This window comes from Phyllostomus hastatus, unplaced genomic scaffold (assembly GCF_019186645.2).
Source record: "Phyllostomus hastatus isolate PE091 unplaced genomic scaffold, TTU_PhHast_1.1 phas_contig_86, whole genome shotgun sequence".
NCBI classification, from domain to species: Eukaryota; Metazoa; Chordata; class Mammalia; order Chiroptera; family Phyllostomidae; genus Phyllostomus; species Phyllostomus hastatus.
This window is the reverse complement of record NW_025333977.1, coordinates 49,260,966-49,274,200: the sequence shown is the minus strand read 5'-3', so window position 1 is coordinate 49,274,200 and position 13,235 is coordinate 49,260,966. Positions and strand designations below refer to the sequence as shown.

The 13,235-nt window shown below is 40.0% G+C and overlaps 1 protein-coding gene across 1 annotated transcript in view; it reads left to right on the top strand.

The window, feature by feature from the left end:
• The first annotated feature begins 1,378 nt into the window (after window positions 1-1,378).
• CLRN1 (clarin 1) overlaps window positions 1,379-13,235 on the top strand; it is a 40,838-nt gene continuing 28,981 nt past the window's right edge. The window contains exon 1 of the mRNA XM_045851821.1: window positions 1,379-1,631. Coding sequence (XP_045707777.1) covers window positions 1,379-1,631 — 253 coding nt within the window. The remainder of the gene's footprint in view (window positions 1,632-13,235) is intronic.

Genomic DNA, 13,235 nt, shown 5'->3' with positions numbered 1-13,235 from the left:
TAAAAAGACTCTTAAAAGACAGAGAAAAGAAGTTAGTTACCAGAAGGTTGCCGGATGGGAGGGGGAGAATGGGTGAAGAGGTGAGGGGATTAAGAAGTACAACAGGAGGTACAGAATAGCCATGGGGATGCAAAGGAAAGTATAGGAAATGGAGTAGCCAAAGAACTTATACTCATGACCCATGGACATGAACAATGGTGGGGGGATTGCCTGAGGGAGTCGGGGGCACTAGATGGGGGAGGAAAAAGGGGGAAAAATCAGGACAATTGTAACAGCATAATCAATAAAATATAGTTTAAAAATTAAATTACCATTATTTAACTCACATTTCTACTTAATCTGGCTGATGACTTTGTTTTTTGTCTCCCTAATGAATTACCCCTGCTTGGACCCTTGCTTTTATGTGGCAAATTCTTAGAACCTTCTATCTGACTACAGTCTCTTCTTCCCATGACAATGACCTTGTCTGCTTTACAGATTCTGGTACTTCTCAAACTCAGAATAACCTTCCCTTGCTATTGTCCTGAAGCAGCCAAATGTTTTAATGGAAAGCACTTAGAAACCTAGCTATTTGCACCTGCATCTCTATATTCCTGTTTGCCAGGAAAAACTTGAATCAAATTCTCCATCGACACATTGGTTCTAAATCATAGATCTGGGAGAACAGGAGTTAGGAGGGCAAGCCCTGCTAGTTGGTGTAGGACACTTCTTGTCTGTGCAGGACCCAGTTTAGTCCAATATTTTGCCTGCTACAAAGAACAGTTTTCAAACTCAGTTAATACCAATATCCTTTCTACCTCTGCCAAGACTTCTCTTCCAACACACCAAAAAAAAAACAAACAAACAAACAAAAAAAAACACACAAGAAAAAAACACAAAAAAACCCACAAAAATAAAAACATATCAATATATGACCTTCTCAAGTTGCTGAAAATTTGCCATAGGAGACAAGCCTGTTTCTGAAAGTTTCAACTCATCCAATCAGACAAAAGGCTGAGGAAAAGGGAGGCATTTATCAAGTTACACGGAGGACTCCATCTGTTATCTTAGACCTTTGTTACCAAGTGACACAAGAGGAGGTACTCAAGGCAGTTTCAAAGAGTTTTATTTTACAGATTCTTAGTCCAAAGATTTCAAATTAGAGAGAAGTAAAAGCAAAAAAGGAGAAAAGCCAACTAAGTGTGATGCAGAAGCCTTCTTCCTGGCATACTACTGACATTTAACCTGGCCAGAGCCTCCGGCGATGATGAAGTTGCCTTTTCAGCTGGGTTCTGTCTGTTCAGCCTCTGTAATAAATGCTGACAAAGGGACAGTCACTTCTCATCACTCACAAAGGTCTTGGTTTTGAACCTCACCCTCACAAAAGCCACTTCTCATTATGCCAAACCAACAGAAGAAAGTCATTTTTTGCATGGCCGGGGTATTGAGCTTCGTGTGTGCCCTTGGAGTTGTGACAGCCCTGGGGACACCGTTATGGATCAAAGCCACCTTCTTCTGCAAAACGGGGGCTCTGCTAGTCAACGCCTCAGGGCAGGAGCTGGACAAGTTCATGGGTGAGGTCCAGTACGGGCTTTTCCATGGAGAGGGCGTGAGGCAGTGTGGATTAGGAGCAAGGCCCTTTCGGTTCTCATGTAAGTAGCTATTGCATTTTGGTTTTTTTTAATGTCTTAGGAACACTCCCACAAGTGTTGCAAGAAATTGTTTTAAGAGCCTTGCCTGGTGCAGGATTTCTTTGCAGGTATGAACCATTTGAATTACCTAGGACAGTTCTGAGCAATCTCTTCTCCCTAGTTTTAATTATTTTGTGTTTATTTTATTAAGTATTTCATCCTTGCTATTTTTTATAATGACAACATGTAGTTAATGAGTTGCTATGGAGTTATACTTTTTGAAAAGATAAAAAATTAAAATTCTTCTTGAATATTAATATTTACTTAAGAAAGTATGGATCTTTTAAAAAAGGGAAAGACTTAGAGAAATAGGAAAGCTGTAAGAGGTGATTTTTATTTTGCTCTTTATGAAAAGGTCAGTCAGTGTTGTGGGCTCCTTAACCAGCCCTAGCTGCTTTTCTACCTTGTTCATGAGTTTGTCTCCTGTCCTGTTTCTGTTATTCTTACTAGATCCTCTCCTGATGATAAATATTCTTTAAACCAATTTGAAGTCACTTGGCTATAGAAATTTAAAACAATTGGCTTTACTAACTGGGAAAGAAATACTTACCTATTTAGTATATAAAATTTGTGAGGGACTGACCTACAAATTAAGTAGACAATGTGAAACAGATTTTCCGTCACAATTTTTGTGAAATAGAAGTCTTAACCTCAATATTTATAACCTGTTTATCTTAGGAAGAGAACTTTTAAAAAATTATCATGTGAATAGGCAACTAATTAAATGAAAATTAATAAGAAGTCATTTGTTATATCTCTCACAACACACATTTAGAAATTATTATTATTTCAAAAGGGCTGGTTTGAACAATCTTTCGAAGACACAACCAGTAAATTAGTGCATAAATCACTCTTCAGGAAAGGAGGTTACCAATTGAGGTATTTAAAATGAGTTATTATTTTGTCTGGGTATTTTTTCCTCTAGCATAGGTAGAAGGCTAAATAAATTGAATTTATTATTAACATATGCAGTGTCTAATTAAATTTCAGTGCTGACCTATTTATATTTCTGCAACATTCTTCATATCTTCTTAGCAGTCACTGGATACCAAACTTTAACTCATATAGTGAGTTCATAAGTATATGAATTTTCATAGGGCACCAGAGATTCCCCAAGGATTAGTCTTCAGTTTTTCAAGAAATTATCATGCACTAGATTTCATCAAGTGGATACCAACTCTTGACTGAATGGCTTTAGTTTATTAAAGTTATAGGACTGTGAGGGTTGCTTATCTTTCATGGGGGAGGGGGCAGAGAACAAAGCAGAATGTCAAATGATTGGCAACTGTATTACAAAATAGAAAAAGGAAAATAGATGAGTGAAATGATTTAACCATGAGTTACTGGCAGCTTAAAGCATGAGTAAACACTTCTCACAAATGAATTTAGACAAAAGCAGGGAGCGTACAGTGAATTTTCTGAGTCTTTGCATTTTCTACACTGAAATGTTTCAAAACAATAATGTTTTCTGAACACATGCTAGACACTAAGCACTGTGCACATTTTGTCTCATTTAATCCTTGCGGGGCCACATGCCTCTGTGGTTCAACAAAAGGGTTTTCACGGCTGTGTCCTAGGCTGGCACTGTCTACAATGTTGATCTAATCAGGCGCCCTGCCCCTTGCTTTCTGTGAAGTCGCCCTGAGCTGGTGGTGGGCTTCAGACAATACCCTCACCTATCTCACAGAATTATATTAAACCCCAGGAGACTCAACATTTTCCCCCAGCCTAGTTAAGAAAATTTTGCATTTGCTTGCTTGTTCTGTGGAGACAACCATCTCCATACACCATCCTAGACATGTTAAAACCTCACTCATTTCTGAGGCCCTCAAAGTATACTTACAGTATAACTTTTTTCTTCCTAAGCAGAAAAGTATCTTTTTCAATGGAACGTGAGAGAAAGTTAGAAAACTGTAGAATAAATGGATCCAATGGACTCCCTAAAAAAGCATAATGCTCGTTTAAATAAACACCCCCTCTGAGTGTTAAAGACGTGCTAATGATGCGCCTCAGGACACACTGAGCCCTGTTTACACTCCCTTTGCAATACAGCTTAGTGGTCCATGTCTTGCCATTCAAAATGCCATCACTCTGTCCAGGATGTCCCATTAATGTACCCTTGAAGGAAGAGAGCTCTCTGAAAGTCTTCCTGAAAGAAAAATACAGCCCTGTCCATACAAGAGAATAACAGGCATAACTGTCTTCTCAGTAACAGCTTCCATGTAGCAAAATCCAGAGATACTGAAAAGCTTAGAATCCAACTTAAAATTAGAGCACAACTCATTTCCCAGAACTTGATTAAGCAAACATTTGGATTTGCAGAACCTCACCAAGTGTAGCAGGAATGGAAGTGGTAACTCATCAAAGTATCCATAAGTTTGTGTCCAGTTTTCTTAATGTTGTCATGTCATCACCGGTTAATGTAAATTTATATTGCAATTTTGTTGGATTGCTAAATGCTACCTGGTTTGCCACACTTTTAACTTAGATCAGCATTGGCCAGCAGAAAGGTAATGTAAGCCATAAGTACAAGCCACATCTGTAATTTCTAATGTTCTAATAGCCATATTAGAAAAAAAGTGAAAGTGAACAAGTGAAATTAATTTTAATGACCTATTTTTCCTTAATCCAAGATGACCAGAACACTGTCAATTTAACTGTTGATATAAAAAAGTAACAAGATATTTTGCATTCTTTTCTTCGGTGCTAAATCTTTGAAATTCGGTGTGTCACATCTCAAGTCAGACCAGCCAAGTTCAAGTGTCCACGAGCCATTTCAAGGTGGCTGATCTGTCAAACTGCAGAGTGCAAATTTAGATGGAGATTTACTCTGGATCTCCATATTCTAGATGAATTTTTATTGGTTTCTGTGTAAAGGTATGTGTGTTATTTTTATGTGCAATGTTTTTGTAACTTTTAAAACCCAGATATATGGTGTAACATGAGGATGAATAGACCAGAAAAACAGTTAGGCAGTGTTGTCCTTTTTGTTCCTATTGACTGCTCCATCTCTTTTAATTATAACAAGAATCTTCCCTGCCTGCATGCACAAATATGCTGGGAAACTTCTGCCTCGTTTACTCTGGCTGGTTCTCATCCATTTATGGGTCAGTGGTTCATTTTCTAGAGGTCACTAGCATTCATACCTAGCACACAATTTCATTCATTACAATGAAGAACTGTTTTTCTTTCAAAGCAACACAAGTGGCGGGCTTAATTTTTCCTGATATGTCACCTGTAAAATTTTAATGATAATGTTTAAACTCTAAATGTGCCATTGAGACAAACACTGTCAGTTTTGAGCTCAGTGTGTGTGGGTAGATTTCTGTTTTGGTGGTTTGAAACACTGCAGAGCATCATCAAAGTATGATACCCAAGCATCATATGGTATCAATCATTCCTAGATGTGCTGGTCTCTTCATTGCCAAGACAGTAAAATGAGCTGGTAAAAACATATGGAGTCTTTTTTTGTGAGGAGGAGAATGTGAAAAATAAAATTTAACCAATCATGTATCACAGCTTGCGACTTCAGTCATACAAAGCATTTTAATTTAATGATTGAAAATTTGTAAAACGCTTAACAGAGGATTATCTTCTTTCATATTTTAGATAAGCAGAGGTTTTGGGTTTTTTTGTTGTTGTTTTTCTTTACCAAATAACGTATGTGGTCCAGAGTGCAGAGGGAATGTTGAAACTACTTCTATGAGCAGGCAGGTGGCTTCTCAAACATATTTTGGGGTAGAAGAGTTGGGATTCAGGATCTCTGTCACCTCTGACACTGTCTCCACTGGCTCCTGCAAGTGTGACTGTTGTCTCTTGTTAAACCCACCTGCCTGCGCTAGGTGATTTCCTGGTCACCATCCTCACACCCTGCACCTCCCCCATCACCCTGCCAAACCACACAGAGCTGCAAAGTTCTTTCATGTACCTTCTTCTGATAATAGTGCCTGTCTCTCCTCCCTTCCTTAGTGCATGGCCTGTGTGGAAGCAGGAGTGGTGGGAGTAGAATAAAAGACTGGCTGGTGAGAGGGATGAAGAAAGGAAGCGACTTGCATCATCTCACCTAGCATGCTTGGGCCCGACTGCCTTTTAGCTCGGGTCCCTACTATCTAGTCTTACTCACCCATTAAAACCATCCAGCATGGGGGTGAGTAGGGCAGAGGAAAGTGGTGGTGGGAAAATGGAGACAGTTGTACTCAAACATTAACAAAAAAAAATTTTTAAACTGTCCAGCAACTAGAGATTTTGTTGTCCACCCACTGGAAAAAAGTGATTAGTGGAATAGAAGAGAGTAATATCTAAGAAGCACTAGTGTAAAGGAAAAACCTTCAATTTCTCTCAGCCAAATAATTTTCCTCCTCTGTCCTTTCCAGACCTTGATGTTCACTCTATTATTTCAAATCACCTTGTAATTATGAGCATTTGAGAATGTGTTTTGCTCTGCAAGGGGATCCTGAACCCCAAGAAGGCAGGGGCTGTGTATTATTCACCCCGGTGCTCTCTCAAACAGGACCTAGCACAGTTTATGTTCCAAAGAGGTACCTAGTATTTTAAATATTTGGTAAACTGACACTATTTAGATTAAGCAACCTGGGTTTGAGGCTGGTCTCTGCCACTCGCTGATGATCAGACCTTGAGCAAATCATGTCACTTCATGTCAGCCCTTGCATCTATAAAATAGGGAGTAAAACTAGGTGATTTCTAACATCTCTTTCACTTCAAACTCTCTATGATCTATATAATATGGGGCTAGCTATTCTAGAAAAGGTCCTCCCAGCTTTAAAATTGCATGACCCTTCTAGTGACAGCCTCACAAAGCCTTTGCTGACAGATTTTTAGTTCATCATCAGAAGGTAAGTTTTGTGTGCCTTTACTCTTTGGTCCTCAAAGCTCATGATTCTTAAAGTATTTGAAATACCTACCAATTGTCAGGACCTAAATGAATTTTATTATCAAAGTAAATGCTTCCTTTTTTCTCCATCATAACCTTTAACTTTTGGTGTAGAAAATTGCAAGTTAAAAAGAGGAGAAAATAAATGAGACATCTTGGAAATCTAGGAAAATGAGTTGGTGGGTTCCAGAGAGCAGGAGCAGCCACATGCACTCAATTTAGATGGTACTGTTGAGAAAATAAAACAAGACGGTCGAAAGATAGTGAGAGGCTGAATTTCTATTTCCTCCAATTGTTTCTCCATTTTTCCTAGAAATTCCTCTTCAGTTCACACTGTAAAATTCCTCTTTCCTGAATCTGATTTCTTTTTTAAAAAATGTGTTTTATTAGCCCTGGCTGGCGTAGCTCAGTGGATTGAGTGCGGGCTGTGAACCAAAGCATCGCAGGTTGGATTCCCAGTCAGGGCACATACCTGAGTTGCAGGCCACAGCCCCCAGCAACCACACATTGATGTTTCTCTCTCTCTCTTTCTCCCTCCCTTCCCTCTCTAAAAATAAATAAATAAAATCTAACTAGTTGCATGTAGCCAACACCTCTGATCTCAAGGACAAGACCAGCCTTTTAAAAAAAATATGTTTTATTGATTATGCTATTACATTTGTCCCAATTTTTTCCCCTAGCCCCCCTCTGCCTGGTATCCCCTTTCCCTCCAGCAATCCCTCCCCCACTTAGTTCATGTCCACAGGTTGTGCATATAAGTTCTTTGGCTTCTCCATTTCCTATACTATTCGTAACCTCCTCCTGTCTATTTTGTACCTACCAATTATACTTCTTAATCCCTGCACCTTTTCTCTCATTCTCTCCCATTCCCCTCCCAGCTGATAACCCTCCAAGTGACCTCCATATCTATGATTCTGTTCCTCTTCTGCTTGTTTGCTTAGTTTGTTTTTTTTTTCTTTTTTTTTAAATCAGTTGTTGATAGTTGTGAATTTGTTGTCATTTTAGTGTTCATAGTTTTGATCTTTTTCTTAAAAAAAATCCCCTTAATATTTCATATAATAAGGACTTGGTGATGATGAACTCCTTTAGCTTTACCTTGTCTGGGAAGTCCTTTATCTTCCCTTCACTTCTAAATGATAGCTTTTTTGGATAGAGTACTCTGGGTTATAGGTCCTTGCTTTTCATTGCTTTGAATACTTCTTGCCAGTCTTTTCTTGCCTGCAAAGTTTCTTTTGAGAAATCAGGTGATAATCTTATGAAATTAGGGAATTCTTTTGTAGGTAACTCCCTGCTTTTCTCTTGTTACTTTTAGAATTCTCTCTTTGTCTTTAACCTTTGACATTTTAATTATGATGAATCTTGGTCTGATCCTCTTTGGGTCCAACTAGTTTGGGACTCTGTGCTTCCTGGACTTCTCTATTTCCTTTGCCAAATTAGGAAAGTATTCTTTCATTATTGTTTCAAAAAAGTTTTTGATTTTTTGTTCTTCCTTTTCTCCTTCTGGCATCATCACTATGATTTGGATATTGGTACATTTGGAGATGTCACAGAGGGCCCTTATACTATCCTCATTTTTAAAAAATTCTTTTTTCTTCTTACTGTTCTGGTTGAATGCTTTTTTTCCCCTTATTTGAATCCCAGCTTCCTCCTCTTTTCTAATGGTTCCCTGTAGATTTTTCTTTATTTTACTTCATGTAAACTTCATTTCTTCCTTTATGTTGTTGCCATCTTCAATGAGTTCTTTGAGCATCCTGATCACCAGTGTTTTGAACTCTGCATCTGATAGCTTGGTTATCTCCATTTTGTTTAGTTTTTTTTTCCTGGGTTTTTTTCTGTTCTTTCATTTGGGCCATATTTCTTTGTCTCCTCATTTTGGCAGCCTCTCTGTGTTTGTTTCTGTGTATTAGGTAGAGCTGCTTTGACTCCCTGTCTTAGTAGCATGGCCTATTGTCAAAAAGGCACCTGTAAATTGTGTGGGGCGAACACTTAGGTAATTGTCAAGATAGGACTACCCACTTTATTGCTTAGTGGCTCTGTGTAGAGGGCAGGGCTCGGAGTGGGGAGGGTACAACACTGCTGCCTGGCTTCTGGAGGTTTGCCCGGCACCCACTCCATTTCTGGTCACTTCACCCACTTCCTGTATGTGACTGGCATCCTTCCGGCTGTTGCCCTGGTGCTGTGTCCCAGAGTGGGTGGGTCTGTGTAAGTTGTAAGTCCATGCTGGCCCTTTATATGGAGTCTCCTGAAAATCCAGCAGCTTCTTCCACCACCCCAGCCCCCATTGGTTTTTACAGCCAGAAGTTATGGGGATTTATCTTCTTGGCACTGGAACCATGGGCTGTGCAGTCTCTGGCCTGGGGCTGGGGTCACTTGCTTCCAAGGTATCCCTCCTGATTTTTATCCACCACACATGAATTTTGGACTGTCTATTCTGCTGTGCCCCCCACCTCTCCACACTGCACTTCATCTCAGTGCCTCTCCACCCATCTCTGCAGTTCCACCCCTCCTACTCATCTAGATGAATGTGGCTTCTTTAAATCCCTGGTTGTCATATTTCCATACAGCTCAGTTTTCTGATGGTTCTGGTTGTTATTTGTTTTGAGATCTAATTGTAATTCTTTTTATGTTTGCATGAGGAGGCAAAGCATTTCTACCCACACCTTCATCTTGACTGGAAATGTTGAATCTGATTTCTTAAACTGATAATGGCAAGAAGTTAGGAATGACCAATATATTTAATACTTCAAGGGTATTCTTTCCCCAAAGCAGGAAATAAAGCAGCAATTATCCTCAAATTGGTGAGAAATATGGGGGAAAGTTTTTGAGGAAAGAAATTTCTGGTTCTCTTTGCCTAGTCAAAGAAGAAAACATCTATCTCTCCCTCCTCCCTAACAACTACCAACAATATATTTACCAGAAAAAAATTTACAGAATGAGCTTTGAGAATTATAATTTTGTATATGTGTGTAAGTGTGCATATATATAACACACACACACATCTTCTTTCCTTTTAAATTATCTTCTACTTCAAAACACCCAGATGGCAAATGATAAGATGACAGTAGTATGTCCTTGTATGTCAATAATCACTCTAAATGTAAGTGGTTGAATTCACCGATCATAAGGCATAAAGTGCCTGGATGTTTGAATTACCCTTCACCCTAACAGCCAGTAAGGTTGTTGACCTGTGCTTACCTGAGAGAAGAAGCAGAGGCTGGTGCAGCTCCTTCTGAAGCTGCATGGCAGGTCCAAAGTGGGACTTCCAGAACCTAGCGCTGGAATATGAACTTTACCTGTTGGAGGATGACTCCAGAATTGTTTTCACAATTTGCTGCTCTTCTAATCTCTGAGAGTGATTCCTCTTCTCTAAGGACTTTCAGACAGCCCAGAAGAAAAAAAAATACTTATTTCAGCTGCCCATTTGTTGGGTGCCTCATGGGTGCCAGGTGTCTTGCATGTTTTATCTCCAGCTCTTACATAGAGGTGTTATGATACTATTCCTCTTAAACAAATACAGAAATGGGAAACTCAGAGAGATCACAAAAATTTCCTGAAGTCACAGAGCTAGTAGGAGTGGACCTGGGATTGAAATTCAGACGCATATGATGGACCATACTCATTGTTCTGTCATGTTTGGCTACCTTACAATATACCAAGGGGACGCAAAAATGTAGGAATAGCCTTGAATTTCATTTATTTAAAAAGCAATGTTAGGACTTCACGAGAGCTAGTTCTCATGTATCCATGAGATGGTACTTGGCCTTAAGACTTGAGTTTACTTATTGTCTCTTTTGTTCACATTGCAGTGGCCCTGATGTCCGCGCCCCATCTTTGACTTTTCTTTGGAAGGTAAAATAGCCAAGCCAAGCCTGTTTAATAGTCTAGGTTGAGCAGCAGCACACTAATTACTAATCTTTCAGTTTTGTAACCTTATTATCATGATGTTGACTATTTACATTTAAGGCAGAGATATCTAATGGCACATGTGGTGACCTGACTTAAGATCACCAGCAACAAAAACGTTCATGGTACAATCTTCAGAGTTAGTTACTTTGACTACAACTATTTCACCCTAGCAATTACCCAAATGGTAGTGCTGTCCTGGGGTGGCATGAAAAAAAGAAGGCAGGGACAAAAAGAACAGGAGATTAATATAATTTTATTCATTTTCAAATTACTCCCCCCAAAAAATCATTAAAAGACACTGGGGAATTAGAGCATAAATTAAAATCTCATTTTTTAAAAAAAGAAGCTCATTTTATCTCTCAAGTATATCAGGAAATTCATAGTTAAAGGTATATATTTAAAAACAGAACTCATTTACATTAAACAATGACAAATTTGCCTTTGATCTAGTCATGCAGCTGAACATCCAGACTGGTTGTGGTATGATACACTTTTATTACTGGTGTGATAGAACTGACTAACAGCAAACTGTCCCTGGCAGACTAATTCACGCACAATTCATATTTTGCTCCCTCCTAGCATGTTATAGCTGTGGCAAAGCCATTCTCAGGAGTCATTTCCCTGACATAATCATACCTTGTGGATTAGGAGCAGTTAAATGGGTTCTGTTATCAGAGGCACATATGTGCCAAAGCAGCTGTCGTCCCTAAGCCACCACTGGTGATTAAGACTCACTGATGGGGCTTCCTCCACACAGGCTTCAGTCAGGTAGATACACTTGAGCTGAGAGGGATTCAGGTGAGGTACTGAGAAAATTGTATTTTAAATGGTTCTATCGGGCCATCAAGTCACCCCCTTTTAAGTGCTGGGGTCATGGATTTCATTCTCCCTGACCACACAGCTATCAGAAGCCTGGCACAATACCTAGGTGTGAGATTATGGGGATATTAAAGGAGATGAATGCATTGAGCGTATGTCAGGGATTGCCTTTTACTGAATTTTCATAATGACTGGCTGCAGATGAGCTGAGGGGGAAGTCAGATCAAGAGCATTTCTGTAAGAAGAAAGAAATGTTCCTTCTTATTCCCTTTCAAGAAAATGAATAGCTGAGCACCAAGTGGCTAAAGACAACGTTTTTTGTTTTTTTTTACATAGCTTTTATATGAAGGACAAGTTGCAAAGAAAAACGGGACCTCTGAAGCTATCATTATGGCTTTAACCTAGGAAAAGTTGCTGCTCCTTTGCTGGCATCATTGTCTGAGGCTGCCTTCATTCTGAGAGCTTCACAGATGGTGCTATGTGCATTTTACTTCTGGCCAGATGAAGGCAAAAAGGGTTGACGAGACCCAAACCATTAGATCAGTGGTCCGCAACCTTGGCTGCGCTTTACAGTCACCCAGGGAGTCCTTAAAACTAGAGATTCCAAGGCCCTTCCCCACTGAATCAGGCTCTCTGGAGGCGGGGCCTGAGCACAGAACTGTTTAGAGACTCCCCAGGTGATTCTAATGTGCAGTCAGAGGTGAGAACTACTGAGGTAGGTGGTGGCCAAGGCAGGTGGAATCAGGTGAGGTCCTGGGTCAGAGCCCTCATTGTTAGGGAGTTGTCAGGGGAGCACATCAGAAGGCAGACAGAGGGAAGAAGTAGTAGTTAGCACTATTTCCACACAGTTGGGAGGTTTTCTAGTCAAACTTAAGCTGATATCCCTGCTTTTCATTCCTTTAGCTGTTCCATGAAGGGTCTCACACTCTGTCTATACCCACTGGGCCTCAGAGAGAATGAGTGATCTGACTGAAGACTTTGCAATAAGAAACTGAGCATACTTGGCTCTCAGGCCCTAGGCTTTTCCTCTTTCCACATCTTCCCACAAGTGACAGGAGCCTGCTTTCCACCTGGTCAAGGTGAAGGAGGCAGCTCTGTGCTGGACAGCAGGGCTCCGGCTGTCCAGCCCTGCCCAAAGCTGGGTGGATGAGGCTGCCTAATGCAGCAGCACTTGGTGGATGATGTAAGCCACGTTCTCCATTGGCTTTATCAGAAATACAGCTAACATTTTGACCTCCATCTGCCTGTCACCTGCAGAAGGGCCCTGCTCCTTCCAAAGAGACTATTAGGCTCCTCTTTAGAGGTGTGCCATCAGCCCAAACATCAACTGAGACAACCCATTACAGAAAACTCCAAGAAACTGCACAAGGAAAATAGAAATGAGAATGGGAACAATCTGTCTGATGCTGAGGAAAACAGGTATCGAATAAGTAATTAAACTATAAATCCAAAGTTCCTGGTTTATTTATAGCAATAGTCACCCACCTGGTCAGGAAAAAAAAAAAGTAAAAATCTGAGCTGCAAGATAGAACAATCTCTTGAATCCCATGTAATATAAAAACTCCTCGCAGGGGATCGTTGGTCCCAATGTACAGATGTGTGCTGACCACCCATGGGCTCCCACCCACAATGACTGATCCTGAGATTTAAAAATGCAGATATGCTCCCAGCTCTGAGTTCTTATTTCTCCCATTCTTCTCAGTGGGAACACAAATCTCATCGTGTTAAAAAATTAGGCAACTACTTAAAATTTACAAATAGCTTTCACATAAATGATCTCTCTTGTGAGATTATGGTGATATTAAAGGGGATGAATACATTCAGCATATGTCAGGGAATGTCTTCTACTGGATTTTCATAATGACTGGCCAGGAGTGGGCTGAGAGGAAAGTCAGATCAAGAACTCAAATGTTCTTCCCTGGCTGGTATGGCTTGGTTGATTGGACAGT